Source organism: Podarcis pityusensis (assembly GCF_964106645.2).
Source record: "Podarcis pityusensis genome assembly, chromosome: 1".
Lineage (NCBI taxonomy): Eukaryota > Metazoa > Chordata > Lepidosauria > Squamata > Lacertidae > Podarcis > Podarcis pityusensis.
In genome coordinates, this window is record NC_138028.1 from 53,658,943 (window position 1) to 53,677,582 (window position 18,640).

At 41.0% G+C, this 18,640-nt stretch overlaps 1 protein-coding gene across 5 annotated transcripts in view; it reads right to left on the reverse strand.

Annotated features, from left to right (window-relative positions):
• Positions 1-18,640, reverse strand: part of TTC17 (tetratricopeptide repeat domain 17) — a 56,825-nt gene that overhangs the window by 2,313 nt on the left and 35,872 nt on the right. For 4 of the 5 annotated variants that reach the window (XM_081001470.1, XM_081001471.1, XM_081001474.1 and 1 more), the window contains exons 17-24: positions 17,046-17,216; positions 14,287-14,543; positions 13,083-13,248; positions 11,127-11,247; positions 8,311-8,470; positions 6,920-7,003; positions 4,312-4,431; positions 3,338-3,481 (exon numbers count right to left, since the gene is read on the reverse strand). In XM_081001470.1, the coding sequence (XP_080857596.1) occupies positions 3,338-3,481; positions 4,312-4,431; positions 6,920-7,003; positions 8,311-8,470; positions 11,127-11,247; positions 13,083-13,248; positions 14,287-14,543; positions 17,046-17,216 (1,223 nt within the window). The remainder of the gene's footprint in view (positions 1-3,337; positions 3,482-4,311; positions 4,432-6,919; positions 7,004-8,310; positions 8,471-11,126; positions 11,248-13,082; positions 13,249-14,286; positions 14,544-17,045; positions 17,217-18,640) is intronic. The other variant, XM_081001472.1, reaches the window with a different exon arrangement.

Below are 18,640 nucleotides of genomic sequence, written 5' to 3' on the forward strand. Positions count from 1 at the left end.
TTTATACTTAATTCCTTATGACATTTCTACTAAAGCCATGTAATTTCATTCCAACATTTTTCTAACATTCCTTAATTTTACAATATTTCTATAAATAGTCTTTAAACTTTTTCCAATCTTCTTCCACCGACTCTTCACCCTGGTCTCGGATTTTGCCAGTCATTTCTGCCAATTCCATATAGTCCATCAACTTCATCTGCCATTGTCCAACACTTCAGTGTTTTCAAAAAGCAACCATTCTCTCAACCAGCAAAAAGCAGATGGTTCACAACAAAGTTTAAAGGTCTGGCAGGGCAGGTCCACCTCCTTCTTTGGCATCCAACAATATCTTAAGTTTTACTCGAGGCTTCCTGCCCTGCCAAACAACTCTAGGAGCATCCCTCTGCCACCTCCTGAGACCCTCCATCCCATCCAAAGCTTGCAATGTTTGAAACAAAAGCAACATCCCCAGCAACACAGCAGCCCTCATCCCCACCACAATAACTCGGCCCAACAGTGACAACTTCTGATTTGTCCATATTTCCAAGTCCCCCTTCTCTTCAATCCAACATCCTTCACAGTTATCCTTAAGCGGATTCACATTTTTGGAGGTCATACCAACCCCCAAATACCTCTCTTTCTCAACCAATGTTAGTCCTGTCGCCTCCTGAAACTCTGTCAAGCTTTCCTTTTCCAATTCAGATCGGGCTCTGGTCCTCAAATTCATCCGTTCTTCTTTAAGTTCAATCATAACGAATGTCAGCTTATGTTCATCAAGTTGTCTTTGTATGGATGGGACTCTCCTCTCCAGTTGTATTACTTTAGATTCAGCAGCAAGGGTTTTTCCCCTGACTTCATCTGCAGTTTGCCGTACCAGAGTAGATTCCTGTGTCAGTTCCTGGGTGGTTTCTGAATTGGTATTCACCTTTTGTCCCAAATTATTTGAACTTTCTACAATTAAATCAATTTCAATATTTGCAACATCCAATTTCACATTTATCGCATCTGTTTTCTTGTGGAGTTGTTCCAGCGAATCATTTATTTTCAATAATGCAGCCACCAAGGCCTCCTCTGTCGACATCCCGTCTGTTTTTTCCTTTCCGTTTGCCATAACACTTAAGAGATTCAAGGTCAATTCCAAAGTCTCACACTTTTTTATCTTGCAGCTGGAAATTCCCCTAGCCCAGCTCCTATAAAGTAACCAATTTCAAAAGCTTCCACTAGGGGAAAACAGGTTGTATTTGTATCGGTCAGTATGTCCTCTTTTAAACACAGTTTCAATAACCCAAAGTTAGTTTCAATTTTCAGTTACTTTCCTCCTTTTTTAAAAACAACCGGAGACAGTAGAAACAATGTATTCTCTTGATTAGCTACCTGTCAATGAACGTTCTAAACGCTTTCAATGGACGTTCCAAAAAACATCAATCCTGCTAGCAGCCCGTTTCCAGGGTCAGAGTGGCGGTATTTTAACTCTCTTAACTCTCTCCTACAGGCATATTCAGTCCACCACTTCCCCCCCTGTTCTCCTGCCTCCAAAAAGGGGGGATTTAGTTCTTTACCGATGGAAATTTAGTACTTTACAAAAGGCTTTCCAAGACTTTAGCTTGCAGTCTCCTTGCTTCAGTTAATCTACAAAAGAGGGAGGCGGACTTCCTGTATTGAACCTCCCCGTTTCAATGCCAGATTAAACGTTTAAAAGTCCAATTCTTCCCAATTCAGCTCTACTCATGGGTAATTACTTTAGAGTCAAATTGTCCACAGGAAAAAGTCAGTGCTCTCCGACAACAGCTATGCGGCTTCGCTCCGTGGAAGAAGCAGACGATTCGAAGCACCGCGCCACTCACCCCACATCGCTCCGGATCCCTGAAACCGGGTTTCCCCACGAGTAGGGGAGGCGCAAAAGGTGCCCGCCAAATCCCACGTTCACAGGCTTCTCCCGCCTGTGATTTTTACGGGTCTCTGCCTTCGCCGTGGCAGTACAGACCCAAATTCCCACGGGGCAAATTCGTCCCGATCAGAGGAATTCCGCCATTGCTGGAGGCACCAACCCGGAAGTATTAAAGGAAAAAATAAGGTTAGAATGTGTTAAGATAATTATAGAACAGAAAACAGAGTAAGATAGAAAGGAATTGCTGAAACAAATAATAGAAGTGGAATATAAAAAGGGAGGTGTGAGGAGGTCGCCGGAAATAAGTGAATGAAATATAAGATATTGAAAATGGTTGAGGTGTTTTTAAATTGTTTTTGTTTGTTTTTGTTTGCTTTGTTAGTCTATGTAGCATTTTTGTATTGTATTTGTATTGTTTTTTCTCTTCTTTCTTTTCCTTTTTTTGTTTGTAGTGTTGTGTTGGAAATGTTGAAAAAGTGATAAATATCATTCTAAAAAAAAAAAAAAAGAGGGAGGGGAGGAGGTTGATGCTCTGTCTGAGCAAATAATAGAAGCTGTGATATGTGTAATGAAATGAAATGAAATATGGAAAACTCAATAAAAATCATGTTGTTGTTTTTTTACATTTATCAAAATGCAGAATTGCTGCCATTTCTGCAATTGCTCCTATGTTGACCCGTCTTCACACAAAAACTTCTATCAATATTGGTAAGGCATCGCTTGTGCGTTATGTGAACTTGCTGCCAGCAAAACTTAATGGATTGATGTTTTCCCATCTATTCACAACTGTGTGCATACAAATATGTGTAAAGGCCCCTTATCCTTGTTCAGAGTAAGAATGACCCTCCCAGCAGATCATCCCAGACAGGAGGAGCTTTTTATTTATATTTTTTAACAAAGCCAGCCAGTGCCTCTGGTGGCTGCTGGAGATATGGTGGTTGCCAGGGCAACAGAGAGTGACATGGGAAGAAGACTACGACCATGGTGCTGTTTCCAGGTTGCCAGTGATGCAATGCTCTTTAATTGCCTCCCCCATCAACTGAGATGCTTCTGCAGCCCACAGTGTCCTATCAAATGCTAGCCAGGCTTCATGCCAAGGGGGAACAGGTCACGTGCTATGAGGGTGCCTAAAACTGTATTATAGGAAGAAAAAGGAAGAGTTGCATGACAAAGAACAAAGGGACTGGGGCAGGCAAGCACCACAGGCACCAAACCAGAGAGCAACTCAATCTGAATTGGGAAGCTGGAGACACCCACATAGCGTTTTGAGAATTAGCCAGATGATATCAACTGTCAGAGCCAACAAAACCAAAAGGGACAACTCTCTATCTACCAGCTACATGACTAATTGCTGTCTCCACACACAACTGTGGTTTCTTTCCTTGTTCCTAAACTCTACCTATCTGTAATACTGGAGCATCAGGGTGCCGTGAAAGGAAAGGGAACTGAATCTAATGATTATTCACTTACCATTGCTACATAGACATTAGCCAATGTGAAATGATTGACAACAAAGTGTGGGGCAATTTCTACTGCCATTGTAGCCACAATGATGGCATCATTCCAAAGCTTTGCATTGTGAAAGATGTTTGCTAGGCTTATGAGTGGCACATCCTGAAAGAGAAGAAAAGTGGAACAAATCTAGTGAGAGGAGTATGTTGCTTTAGGCCGAATCAGGTCATGGAAATGACAGCTGTTGAAAGAACCGGCTTTGCTTATTAGGGTCAGCTTCTATTTTGGGGGCTTTTCTTTTCTTTTCTTGCATTGCCAAGACAGATTTTAATGTATAATGGCAAAATGAAATGACAACTGTTTAACTGACAGTGTGCCAACAGAATTTCCTAAACAAATAAATCATGCTGAGATTATGAACTGTCCAAAAGGCAGTGCCTTTTTGTTGTTGTTTTTGAGAGAAAGAGTTTGGTAGCCTGATATCCTGAAAAGCCCAGATCATCTATGTGTAGGCATGCAGCTTGTTTTGTATTCCATTATGGGAGCAGAACTTAGCTAGCCTCTGTTGTGCCTACTGCAAGCACACAAAACACAGGTTGGATCCAAATGCTCTCTTGCATTTTTTTGTTTTGGTAGGTGGACGTTTCCCCAGCTATAATCCTCCACACTGCACTGCACACTGCCCTCTATCCAGAACAGCTTTCCAGTGGGGGAAGAGGCTCCATCCAAGAGGTGAAAACAGTAAGCCAATCTTATTATTGTGAGCGGAAGTGTTTCTGCCACACTTTATATCTATTTTGAAGGCAACTGGAAGGCAACTGTAGATGATTGCCCTAAAATACTTTAAGGTTGTCTTGAAACTTCTGTACTCAGTTATTTATTCATGTGGGAGATGTTCTGGAGGCGTTAGTAACAGTGAAAGCACATAAACTTAGACACACAAACTGAAAGCTGGAAATCAAAGACAGGCACACAGGTAATACAACACATACCTTCATATGATAGGGAGTATGATGCAGAGCTTGCCGGAGGCAGTCAATTGCTTTTTTCCCTTGACCTTTTACCCTCCAGTAAAGGGCTGCCATGCTGGAGAGGACCCAAGAGGTTTGATTCTGGTGTGGCATAAAAAACACAAGATGGGGTGGGAGGGGGGCAGTATCATATATCATTCACATTTGCACAAGGACCTCATTATTTTCCTTCATCCATCCTAAGCTTATTCAAAAATTAAGGCACTTAACAACTTGGTAATGCACATCTTGTCTATGCAGACAGCATTATATTGAAGGGCGCTCATGGATGTCTGCAATGGGTACAACGGCTACGTGCTTTCTTGCAAGAGCAGAACCTCGTATTTTGCTTAGTGCAAAAATGCTGCCACTCTTTGGTGATTTTCAGTAACCATTTTAACTACTGGTTAAGAGTTCTGTTTCCCTTGAGGTGTTTCAAAGGAGTTAGATGGTCAGAGACAGGGTGGTGGGGAGAATAAGCCTGGGATGAATGCCAGCATGCCTGTTTTTCAAAAGGACCAATAAAGATACTATAATCTCTGAAAAGGTACATTTAGGACAGAGGTCAGTGAACTTTTTCAGCAGGGGGCTGGCCACTGTCCCTCAGACCTTGTGCGGGGCTGGACTATATTTTTTTTGGGGGGGGGGGAAATATGAATGAATTCCTATGCCCCACAAATAACCCAGAGATTTAAAATATTAACAGATGCAAAGGAAAGAGGTGGATTTGCCCTGCCAGACCTTAAACTTTATTATGAATCAGCAGCTTTTTGCTGGTTGAAAGAATGGCTGCTCCTTGAAAAACACTGACATTTTGGATTTAGAAGGTTTTAACAATGTATTTGGATGGCATGCATATTTGTGGTATGATAAGGTCAAAGCACATAAAGCATTTAAAAACCATATTGTTAGGAAAGCATTGTTTAATGTCTGGATAAGATATAAGGATTTATTGGAAAATAAAACCCCAAGGTGGCTGTCACCGATAGAAGCGAAAGCTCTGAAAAAGCTTAATATGGAGGTCAATTGGCCGAAATATTGGGAAATTTTGGAACAAGATGGAGATAGATTGAAACTGCAGAGTTTTGAAAAATTAAAAAATAAAGTGCGAGACTGGCTTCATTATTATCAGATAATGGAGGCATACAATTTGGACAAGAAAATTGGCTTCCAGGTGGAAAAATCAAAATTAGAAACAGAACTGTTAGAACCCAAAACTAAGATTTTGTCAAAGATGTATAACTTGCTGTTGAAATGGAATACTCAGGATGAAATAGTGAAATCTGCTATGATTAAATGGGCACAAGACGTTGGACATAATATTATGTTTGCTGACTGGGAACAGTTGTGGACCACAGGTATGAAATTTACGGCATGTAATGCCTTAAGAGAAAATATTATGAAAATGATATACAGGTGGTACATAACCCCAGTCAAGCTTGCAAAAATCTATCATGTGCCTGATAATAAATGTTGGAAATGCAAAGAAACTGAAGGTACATTTTTTCACCTTTGGTGGACGTGCCCAAGGATTAAGGCTTTTTGGGAGATGATTTATAATGAACTAAAAAAGGTATTTAAATATACCTTCTTGAAGAAACCAGAGGCCTTCCTCCTGGGCACAGTCGGCTAATCGGTGTTAAAAAAGGACAGAACTTTCTTTATGTATGCTACAACAGCAGCAAGAATACTTATTGCAAAGTATTGGAAGACATAAGATTTACCCACTCTGGAAGAATGGCAGATGAAGGTGATGGACTACATGGAATTGGCGGAAATGACTGGCAGAATCCGAGACCAGGGAGAAGAGTCAGTGGAAGAAGATTGGAAGAAATTTAAAGACTATTTACAGAAATATTGCAAAATTAATGAATGTTAGAACGATGTTGGATTGAAGTTAAGTGGTTTCTAGCTGTACAGGCACAAGAGAATATGGAAAAATTGGTTTTTAATATGTAAAAATTTAATGTTATAATATCTCAAGATTAAAGATTAGGATTAAAAAGGAGGGAAAGGAATTGTTGGATTAACAAATTGAATTGGAATACAAAAGAGGGCGGTATGAGGAGGTCCGGGAAACAAGTAAACGTAAAAGAAGTGATGAAAAGATGGAATTGTTTTTAACTCTTTTTTCTTTTTTGTACTTTGTATTTTTCCTTTTTATTGTTAATTTTCTTAATAATGTGATTTTTCTTCTTTTGAAACTTTAATAAATATTATTTAAAAAATAAAAAATAAAAATAAAAATGTGTATTGGGAGCCACTTTATAAGAATATTTCAAAGAGAGAGAATATAGCCTTGCGGTGGAATTCAATGTAGCACTCTCACAATTGTTCTGTCTGTGCAAGTGTCCCAGCTTGCCAGACAGAATGATACCTCCTCACCCTGTGTACTGTCCTGGGATTTCTCCCGACCACCCCAGAGCCAATTTTGGGGTGTATGCAGGGTCAGTAAGGGGCGGGGAGCAGAAGCAGAAGCCCTGATTTGTATTGCAGGTATTGAGGCAATACTACTGGTTACAGAGATGGCTATCAACCAGGTAAATTTATGACAATATGAACTTGTAAGCTCTTAGTTGTGCACACGTACCTTTTCTAGAACTTTGGCTATTCGAGTCCCAACTTGTTCCAAAGACTGCGGTGGGTAATGGTCTTTCCCAAGATTCTGCAACACCTGAGGAACAAGAGAAGGCAACAGCTTAGGGTAATACAATCAATGCCATCTTAAAATCTGCATATTCCCTTTCAAAGATAAAATCTGTTCTCTTCTGACAGGTAATGTGCTCTTATATCTGTGTATAAGCTTTCCGGCATCCTGCAAATGCAGCTACACGAACCAGAAGAAAATACTAACTTCTATTCTGAAAGTGATGAGAAGGCAGGTCAGTGTCTAAACCAGGGTGTAGTGCCTTCCAGATTTTGCTGGACTACAATTCCCATCATTCCTGGCCATTGGCCACATTGGCTGCAGCTGATGGGAACTGGAATCCAACAGCTGACAAGCACCATGTTTCTTATCCCTGACCTAAGACCATTCAGTTACTGGTACTTCTGCTAGATAGTCTATATGTGGCAGCTAGACTGGTGCCTGGGAGTGGCTGCCGTGACCATATAACACCAGTCCTGAAAGATCTTTATTGGCTCCCAGTATGTTTCTGAGCACAATTCAAAGTGTTGGTGCTGACCTTTAAAGCCCTAGATGGCCTCGACCCAATATACCTGAAGGAGCTTCTCCACTCCCATCGTCCAGCCTGGACAATGAGGTCCAGCTCTGAGGGCCTTCTGGCGGTTCCCTCCCTGTGAGAAGTGAGGTTACAGGGAACCAGACAGAGGGCCTTCTTAGTAGTAGTGCCCGCCCTGTGGAACACTCTCCCATCAGATGTCAAGGAAATAAGCAACTATCTGACTTTGACATCTGAATGCAGCCCTGTTTAGGGAAGTTTTTAATGTTTTATCGTGGTTTAATATTTCGTTGGGAGCTGCCCAGAGTGGCTGGGGAAGCTTGGCCAGATGGGCGGGGTTTAAGTAAATAATAATAATAATAATAATAGAGAACTTTTGCCCGATTTTATTTGGGTTGTTGGGGGAGTCAGATTCATGGAATTTGAACTTCTGATTCACTTGAGTCACATGGCAGGATAGCTCAACAAAGGTTCATTCTGTACAGGCACACTGTCTCAAACCACAATGTTGTGCATTAGCACACCATTGGCATGGAATAAATGTTGAACAGAGGCAATATGAGCACACTTTTCATACTGCACATCCTTTCCCCACAGGTGTCCTGCACATCTGTTTTAATGCTAAAGTGCAAGCTGGAAGCACAAGAAACCTGCGTTGGCACTGCCATCTGTCAACATCTGTTTCACACATGCTGCTAAACTACCACTAGCACTGGGTAGACAGCAATAGGAAATGTTACCTGCAATGTGCAAAGATGCTTCTTACCAGTGTGTGTGTGAAGCCCACAGGTTAGCCTACCTCTTTTAGCTGACTCTCTCCCATGTAATGAAGACTAGCCCGATTGGCAACACCTTGAAGATGATCCAAAGTATGCATGCTGGCAGGTAGGTTGGCATTGCAGAGAGGTTCCACGGCAGGTTCCTGCAGCTGGGTTGCAAAATCTATGTGTTCTGTAATACTAGAAATGAAGGGAAGGCCAAATCTCATCATAAATGAAGTATTCAGAGAAAGAGGTTGAAGGAGCAACAGTTCCAGGGCAGCAATAGCTTCTCCACAACACATTGTATGTCTGCACTCTACCAGCTGGTTTCAAGTTATTTATTTAGGTGTTTTTTTAAAAAAAAAACATGTTTCTACAGTGACTTATAATTGAACTCCTCCCAATAGCTTATATATAAAATTTAAAACATAAGTAAGTATGCAGCAACGTTTAAACTCAGCACTAAAAATCCATTCTTTAGTCTAGATGTTAATTGTATCTTAATACAGACATCTTAAGAGGCACACCCCAGGGCTGGCATGTTCCTTTTGCTTCCACCCCTTGCCTCTGCATTCTGGAACAACCATTTGCACTGAGAAAGTGGACAGCATCTCAAATTATTATTTGCGTGATTGTGTCAAAACTTGGAACATCTGAGCCCACTGTCTCCTCCAAGTACAGCTATACTTTGAGTAGTCTGTCAGTCACTTAACAATGGATTGATATATGCATCTATTTCATTGCCCCGATCCTCCAAATGAAACAAGTTCAGCTAATCAGCTTTGAATGCTTGCACAAGTCTTCTCAATCCTCAATGAGATTCATCTTAAGATAGTAAAGAAAAAAGGAGCTTCCTTTTAAAAAGGGGGGGATAGATTTTATCTTCATTTTAGACAAAGAGCTTTTATTGCAAAATACTCTTATAATAATGCTTAAGGGAGAAGCAGGCTACTCAAATCTGTTGCTACCATTCCTTGCAAAATCCAGAAATTACTTATGGAGCAAGAAAACAACGGGCAGCTTTCCCAATCCTAGTATGTGGATATGTAACAGCAAGCTTCCAAATCCTTCATAATGCATTCCTTTAGCATTAGGTTTCACTTTCCCACAGTAAGATGGTATAAATGATAATACTGCCAATGAAACTACACAGGCGTTAAGAAATCTGTTAATAAGCCAGACAGTAAGTTCCAGAGTTAACAGATTGTGTTATGACATGATTCTTGCTCACTCAGCATTGTATTATATCAACCGGGCTTAGGTCCTGGCTTTAGCAACAAAAATTTCAAGCCAGCTACCTGAGAATATTATTATTTTAAAAGTGGCATTCCACACTTGGCAGCAACTCACACAGCTTTCAGGTTAAGAGAGCTCCAAATATGATTTAAAAGTTGAGAGGTACATATAAAAATACTCAAGTTAAGATACACTGCTGCTTTAGTGACATGCCACCTGAACTATGGCAATGTGCTCTATGCGGGGCTGCTTTTGAAGATGGTTGACAGAATGATACTAGGGCTCCCCTTTAAGTTCGCAACGGTAATGCTTGCACAGGTTCGCTAGAACCTCTATAATAATTACTCTGGTAATTTCCCCTTTTGTTCCCTCTTAAAATACAAGACACGACACAGTCTTTATAAAAGTATAAAAGAGTTTACTCACGTTCTGTTCACAATATGATCCCAGAAGGCAGACAGCTTAAAAAGGTTACATACATTCAGAATCTATCTTGTAGCAAGATAGTCCTTATCTCCTCTCTTGGCTGGGAGCCAAGAGAGCATCCTTAGATGTTTCCTCATCGAAAGGAAAATGGCAGAGAGAGATGGCTGCCTGCCCTGTGCTTTTATCATTTACCTGCACAGGTGAGGCCACACCCACCTCTGGTCACATGCGGAGGAAGTCCGTCCCCAGGAAGTTTACCTGCTTGCTGGACTGACATCCCTCCCCATGTTCTAACAATGTTGTCATTGACTGCTCCTGTGTTTATATCCCACAGTCATAACACTGAATTTACTTTTGAATGTCACCATCTTGAACATTTATCTAATAACCTGACTACCTCGCTGCTCATTCCTAACGCCACATCATTTATGAACCGTTGTCTTTTAAGTTCTGCAGGGCAGGAGATACTGCTGGAGGGCACTGTTAACAGATGGTAACATATTGTGCGTTAAAAGAGACAAAGGTGATTATCCTGGGATACTGTGGATGACATGATTATGTAAAAAGGTAAAGGTAAAGGACCCCTGGACAGTTAAGTCCAGTCAAAGGTGACTATGGGGTTGCGGTGCTCATCTTGCTTCAGGCCGAGGGAGCTGGTGTTTGTCCACAGACAGCTTTCTGGTTCATGTAGCCAGCATGATTAAATAGGTACCGCTTCTGGCACAACGGGACACCGTGACAGAAGCCAGAGTACACGGAAACACAATTTACTTTCCTGTAGCAGCGGTACCTATTTTGTCTACTTGCACTGGTGTGCTTTCAAACTACTAGGTTGGCAGAAGCTGGGACAGAGCAAAGGGAGCTCACCCTGTTGCGCGGATTCGAATCACCAACTTTCTGATCGGCAAGCCCAAGAGGATCAGTGGTTTAGACCACAGAGCCACCTGCATCCCTTTTATGACAAGATTAGCCTCCCTATAACAGTGTGGCTGGAGTAGGTAGAGTTCAGCCCATAATATTTTAGAACAGTGATCAGCCTTCACCAGCCTGGTGACCTTTAGCTGTTTTGGATTCCAATTCCCATCAGCTCCAGTCAGCACGCAGGGAGGGCACCCAGCTTGTGAAGGGCGCCACCGATTATCTGTACTGGTTTGTGCACTAACCCAGTTTGTTTTCAAGAAAAAACACTCACTCGATATTTTTAGCAGAAACAGCAAGCCATGTGCTGGCTACTGTAGTAAGTTCTACTCTGCGAAGTTTTATGCACTCATCAGGACTTGGCCAACCCAAGCTGCGGTAGTCTCGCCTTTTCCCTGGAAAGAAGCAAACAAGTTTTTAGTATTAAGTCTGAACACAGCCAAAATATGCAGTGAACAGCAAAATAAGGGATATTGCAGCTGGCTAACTGTTATAAATAACTGCTCATGTGAGTGTTCTAATCATGCGAACAGGTCAACATCTGAAGTGAGAGACATACAGAAGATTATGATGGATATATTTGAGTCTGAAAAAAAAATTGCAAGATGCATTTTTCTATTTATTAGACACTGCAGTTTTCTGTTGCATCCCCCACTTCAGTCAATAATTTATACATGTAAAAATAAATGGATAATTAAAACACAAGTATCAACATAATTATCAATACTGGCCCTAAGGTAGGTCATAGTAAACTCCAAGCTAAAAGAACTTTGGGATCTCTATCCAGAAATTCCGCAACCACACACACAATATGAAAAGCTTCAACATTTTCTTTACACAATGGTTGAATATATTCTACTTTGCAACTTTTTGAACAGCAAATTGTGAATAGACCTCTGCTGCTCAGATCCATGTATGGAGACATAGGAGCCAACTCCTAGGGGGCGAGGGGTCTTTGGCCCCCCAATACAATATGTATTTGGGGGGCTCGCCCTTCCCAAATTGGATGGACATTGCCATTCAAATGGTGTGTGTGCACTGCATCATGTGGTCGATTATGTGGGGCAGGGCTTGCCCCCCCAATATTTTATTCAAGTTGGTGCCCCTATATAGAGGTGTGGCTTGGTGTGAATGTTTTTTTTACTGTCCAGAACAGGTGGATTTAGGGGAACATGGATACAGAGCCTTGGGGGCGCCACAACTATTATGTAAAGTGGAAGGCAAAAGGCAGGGTTTGGGCATTGAATTTTGGCATCACACAAGGCGCCACTCAGCCCAGTCTTAGATCATCAGACCAAGAGTCCTGGAAGTCTCTCCTGGTAAGTATAGTAGTATTACCAAAAAAGGCAGCAAATAGACAACACAGGTGGAAGAAGCTGGCAGACGTCCCTTAGGAAACAACAGTCCTATCCCTGCTTCGCCATAATTCTGTACATCCCATCCCTACTCTGGGGTTTAGGACCATCTATTTTTATGCTCTCTTGGCCATGCTATGTTTGTTAAGTTTGGCTCAGGTGGTGCCTTGCTCCCAAGTTGCATTCAGCCATGGCATTTGGCATGGTTGCTTGGTCTTCTCTTAGTCCCAGGATGGTAACATGAATGCTTCTCCAACAAAATCATGCTACTAAAGAGAGAATGAAAGAGATGAGGGTAGCTTAGGTGGCTCAGATCAAGAAGCACTTTAAATGCCTTCACCAACATGAATACAGCCCCTGCTCCTTATTATAAGGTAAGTAAAAGGAATAAGATAGCAATTCTTCTAAGAGGATACATACTTTCAGAAACCCAAGTTTGACTCTGAGCTTTACTCTGAAGTAATTTAGACAAAAGGTTAATTAAATCCTATGCCACATTTTAACCCATAGAACCTCACAGTTTTGTTACTTGTTTGACCCTAATTCATGTATGATGAATATAACCTGTGGAGTCCTCAGATCTTAAGTCACACTTTTATTCGTGTTCATTCTGCTTGCATGACTGTGACTTTGGCTATTGGGAAATATTGTATCATGTTATATCAAACACTATCTCACTGACTACAGCAAAAGGCTACACTGTCATTTCAGGACAGAAGGGTCAACAGACTTAAATTATTTTTTAAAAAAGGTTCCCCACTCCTCACCTATGTAATCATTTCTATCATTTCTTATGCTTCACCTGAATCAGTCATGAATAAAACACAACCTGAAGCTCTAAAAAAAAGAAAAAAAAATCCTAAAAAAATATATACCTGGTGGTCCTGGGGAGGGTATTTTTGGCCCACTGATCTCCAATGCCATTTGGTAAAGGTTATCATTTTCTCCATTTACTCCCTCCTCTCCATTTTTTCCTGCTGGCTCTTGTGGATCTAGGTTTTCTGTTTTGGGTTTCTTTACACGTTTTACTTGGAATGTTATCTGTCAAAGAAAAAAAACATCATGAGGGTTAGCAACCAAATATATCAGGCGTGCTGTTGAGAATAAAGAGATAGCTGGCTTTCTGTGGTCTGAGTTGATTTCAAGGACAATTTCCAGACAGTTTCTCTTTTCCCTGGATCTCCTGACCCTCCTCCTTCTGATTGCATTTCATTCATCAAATTGCGCAAGTATATAAAAATAATTCACTTAACACAAGGTTGGGCAACAATTCAGCACTGAGGACCACGCTTGCAAGAGATAATCAACACTGCATGGAGAGAGTCTCATGGGTGAGATAGAGAAGTCTGGAGGGCCACTGGGTCTGTGGTTCGTCTCCCCTGTCATAGGACTAACATGGTGAGGGTAAAGAGGACCATAGGGTGAGTAATCACTTAAATTTTACTCACAGAAGACCTACTGAAACTAGTGGAAAACTAATGCAGTCATGTTTATAACATTTTATAACAACTGACAATTACAACTGATAAACATCAATGAAAACACACATTAGTACAGCTGAGAAACATGGAAATAATATACTATATATTATATACATCAAGCAACAATAAGATGTCTAATAAGGAATGCTATATTCAAAATACAATTTGCTCTGTGATTGACTTATTGGAATGCTGAAGCAAAATAATCATTACAGACTCAGAGGAGCAAACAGGGAGGGACTATATAATGGACTATGTTAAGCCTTTTCTAGCCACTTGATATAAACTACAGGAACCAACGGGCAGAGAATGTAACCGATACAGAATTTGAGTAATGTGTTCTGAAGGTTTGGCCCCCTTGTCATGGACTTTGAAGAAGCACGAACTCAGGATGAAAGGAAGAAATGAGCTAAGAGGGAGCCATGTCTGGCAAATCCTCACCGTGATCAATTACCACCCAGAAACCTATGTTCCATGGGACACACCTTGTGTGAATGTTATCTTATGTGATTATCAGGATGCCTGAGCAAGGCTATAGATAACCCAGAGACGCTGTACAAGAAATACACAGCTTGATCTTGCTGATGGGAGTTCTTACCCATTCAGTTTCGTCATCGTCATCATCTCCACAATCTCCAAAACAAGAGCTGGGAAGTCCGTCCTGAGAACCTTTCTTGAGGACACGGATCCCTTGCAAGTCCATCCGATGGCCTTTCACTTCCAGTGCCCCCTCAAAGGCTTCAAGGGGCCACGAATTTTCAAACTCGTCAACCAATGCCAACATTTCTTCGGACATCTGAGCATCTCCCAAACTCTCCACTTCTTCTGAACCATTGCTTTCGGCAATGACGGTGCCTGCAAAGGGGGAGCAACAAAATAAATCACTCGGATCAAAAGCTGTATTATAATTAGGGTTACAGGCCAGACAGGATAGCATCACACTTCTGCTTTTGCTTATGACTAAAACTAATCCATAACCTTTCCTTGCCATACATTACAGCCTATATATGTTGAAAAGTCAAGTCACAATATCCAAGACATTATGGAAGATTACATATTAATTACAATAATGGTGTGAAAGGCATGACTGTGTGAACCTATCCTTGTTGCAAGACCATTCAACAGAAGAGTTGTTTTGCATAAGGATCCAATGCTTAAGAACTGATTAAAACTTTCAGCACTATGATATTCTCAACCCACCCATATTCTGTTTTTGTCTGAAACCAAGACTATGGGAATCAATTTAACACATAGGTTTTTTTTAATGATATAAATGCAGGCTGATGGTAATAAAACCTCTAAGCGGTTTATCATAAATATTAAAAAATATTAATAAAAGTTTAAGTAATTAAAAACACTTAAAAGTTCATTGAAACCAATAGTAAACTAAAGAGGGATTAAAACACAGCAGCATCTTTGTGTCTGGCTAGACTTGCTTAAAGAAAGATGTTTTAGCAGGTACTGAAAAGAGTAAAGTGAAAGAGCCTGCCTGATGTCAGTAAGTGATGGGTTCCAAAGTATAGGTGTTGCTACGCTAAAAGATCTATTTCTTACAACTTGTCACTTTGGATTGAAAAGGACTGATCTTTCAAAGCCCTCTCATTAAATTGTTTGTTGGTTTGAAAGCAATAATTTGAATAGCTCTCGGTAGCGACCCTGCTTGGAAAGTTTACATTGTAAGGACAGATCTAAAATGTTTGATTGGCCCAAGCATCATTTCTTTCCACTGTATTTTCCAGGAATGAGTATTTTTAGGCAATCAAAATTATTTTTTGATTGCTAATTTTTCAAAATCAGACAATATTCTGTTATCTGGAAAATACCCTTTCCCATTTTGAGGTGTGTGGGGGGAACTATCCAACCTGAAGAGCTCAGAACCTAAAAGGTATTAAAAATGTATTCACCTCATAATTCAAGCTCTCAAGCCACCATGCAGGGCATTCCATTAAGTTCCTCTAAAAAATGTCTCCGGTGAAGCTATCATTCAAGAGGCAAAATATATCAAAAGCAGCTGCATGCTTCTCTTAATGAAATCTGCAAGAAGTTCCCATTAGTTGAAGGGAGCAGCAGTTCCCAGAAACTGGAGCATTTCACTAAGTCACGTAAAGTGAGGGGATTGCACACAGGGATTGTTCACAGAAAAACTCCTGCTGGCATGACAAGAAGGAAATTCTGTGGACTTGCCCTTCCACCGAGCAGAGAATGGTAAGGACAATGTGCATTGCCCCAGTATGATTTGGCAACTGCAGAAAGTGCAAATTGCTCATTTGCACAACTGGGGAGAGGAACAGGCAGTTGCTTGGCTCTGTTCACATGACTGAGATATGGATTGCACCTTTTGTGCCCTGATCTGAATCAATTCCCTTTTACTTCCTATTTTTGTGTTGGGATATTGACTCAGAAATAATTAGCGAGTGTGATTTCCTATTAGGAAGCCTCATATTAAGGCAAGAGGGTGAATTTGGGTAGAGGGTATCAGGCAAGCATCCTATGTACCTACCAAGGCATGATCACTAAATGGGAGTCCCCAGAGTTTACTTGCAGTATGTCTCTAAACTGCGATTGCTGAGAGCTTAACAAGAGGACTGGGGCACTTGTTGATCTCCCAGAAGCATGTGGTATGGTGGGCTACTATTAGAAAGAGGGTGCAGGACGAGACAGACCTCTGTTTTGAGTGAGGATGGATCTTCGTCTAATCTAATCAGGGATCCCATTCTATCACAAACTGCATATGCGTTCTCAGAGCAATGTGACACCATTAGCATGTCTGACAGATGGGAAAGTCCTTTAACAATGGAATTAAACTACACTCCTATGCAATCAAGCAATATGTCTTTACTTTCCCCCTAATCGTTCTGCAATCAAATTGTATGTAGCTCAGTGAAGCCTGATTTATACATGATATGGACCATAGGCAAGGATGTGTTCTTTTGGTGCTCTACTATTTTTTTAAGCACTCAACAGGTGCGGTGACTTATTTTGTGGTCCAGGCAGGTATGCCATGGACAAATGAACCAGCAGATATGGCAAGTGCATTTAAACATATGCATTTCCGTGCAAGGGATTTATTTGTAGCCTGCTCTGCTAAGATGGTCAAGGGTGTAGGTACAGCAGAGATGGCCAACTTCAACATTAAGGTCCTTGTATTCTTAATGGTTGTATCAAAGTGGGAAGTTTCAAACTGCTGAAGAAGATGCATGCAATGAAATTCCTTCTCTCATACATTTATCAACGCTAACAAATGAAAAAGAGGGGCTTTGCAATGAAAAAGACAGGTACAAAGTAACAACTGCTCTGAAAAATAAGAACAGGCTCAACCTCCCCTTTGCTGTGTTCACTATTCCAATATTCACTTACTTTCTAAAGTCAAAGAGGATGACTCTGTTGTGGAACTGTGAAGAAGATCTGTGGAATCGTCATCAGTCACTGCCACAAGATTTTCTTCCATGGATATGATCTCAGAATCGGGCTTGTCAAGGTACTTCTGCTTGGTATGGCTGTTGCCTTGGCTCTTCTCGTGACAGTGGCCTGTGAAACACACAGACATGACTCCCTTAGGCGAAGCTGCTATAATCATCTGAATTACTGATACACACAAATGGTCTACAAACAAGGATGATCACATACATGGTTTGGAAATTAATGGCAGTCATTAAGTGACACACTTTCCAAAGTATCTCACCTTGTCAATCTCAGGTGGGAAGAGGAGCATTTGGATGGGCTACGGAATAGAAAATCAACAAGTGCAAAAGGAAGAGGGAGAACAACGGCAAGAATAAAAATATGGAATGCATTTTTATTTAGAAACCAACCCTACAGACAGTGCCCTAAGTCATACAACATCGTAGTTGAAACAGAACTGAGTGGGGGACAAAAACCATGTCCCTTGATGTGCACACACGGAAGGGAGGACAGGACACCCACCCCAAACTCTAGCCCAGCTTTGAAAGCTTCCTGAGTGAGACTCTGAACATACACAGAATTCATTATGTTCGACTACACAGAGAGCACAAAGATTTTCCTGCTCGCTCTTTCTTTCTGCTGCAGTATGAAGGCTGGGTCCTATTCTTGAAAATCCTGTTATTTGACTCTCACTTGGTTTCTATTGGGTTGATTTTGATGGCTAAGTTCAAATACTGCATTGTCTCTCTTTCTCTTTAACGGATACAAATCTGCTCAGGAAAGCCTTACAATGTAAGTTTATAGGTAAGAGTTGTGAAATAAAGTGATACCTTGGTTCTCGAACTTAATCCGTTTCAGGAGTCCTTTCAACTCCCAAACCATCTGAAAACCGAGGCGTGGCTTCTGATTGGCTGTAGGAGCTTCCTGCACTCAAGTGGAAGCCGCATTTGACGTTTGGCTTCTGAAAAACATTCACAAACCGGAACACTTACTTCCAGGTTTGCAGTGTTCAGGAGCTGATTTGTTTGGGAGCCAAGCCATTCGAGTACCAAGGTACCACTATAAATATCTCCTCAAGCCACATAATCCATGGAAATGTTGAATAAAATTCACAAATCTAATAAAAAACTGAGACTTTCATCCCCACACAGACTTTTGCTCCTCCTTTTGCACGAGTCAAGATTAAACCGGTTTCCTGTTTCAGCCAAACCAGTTAACGATTTTGGAACAAGTCAAGTGAACTTCAAATGGTTTAATATTTAATAATGTTAAGAAATGAGGTGGTGTTGTTTTTTAGAAAAACAAGTATGCATGGGCAACTAGATCAATGAAAACGTTTGTGAACTAGTCATACTGGGAACATGCTCAGCTGCTAAAATGCAATTTTAGCTTTGGGCATCCATTGCTCCAAGTGAAATATGAGAAAGTATGAAGGCTCAGGATCTCACATAAATAAGGCCAGACTTTTGTTACTTAGGGACAGGCCAAAATGAAACAGAGTAAGATCTAAAGGACATGCAGCCTCAGTAAGAATCTCCCTCTTTAATCTG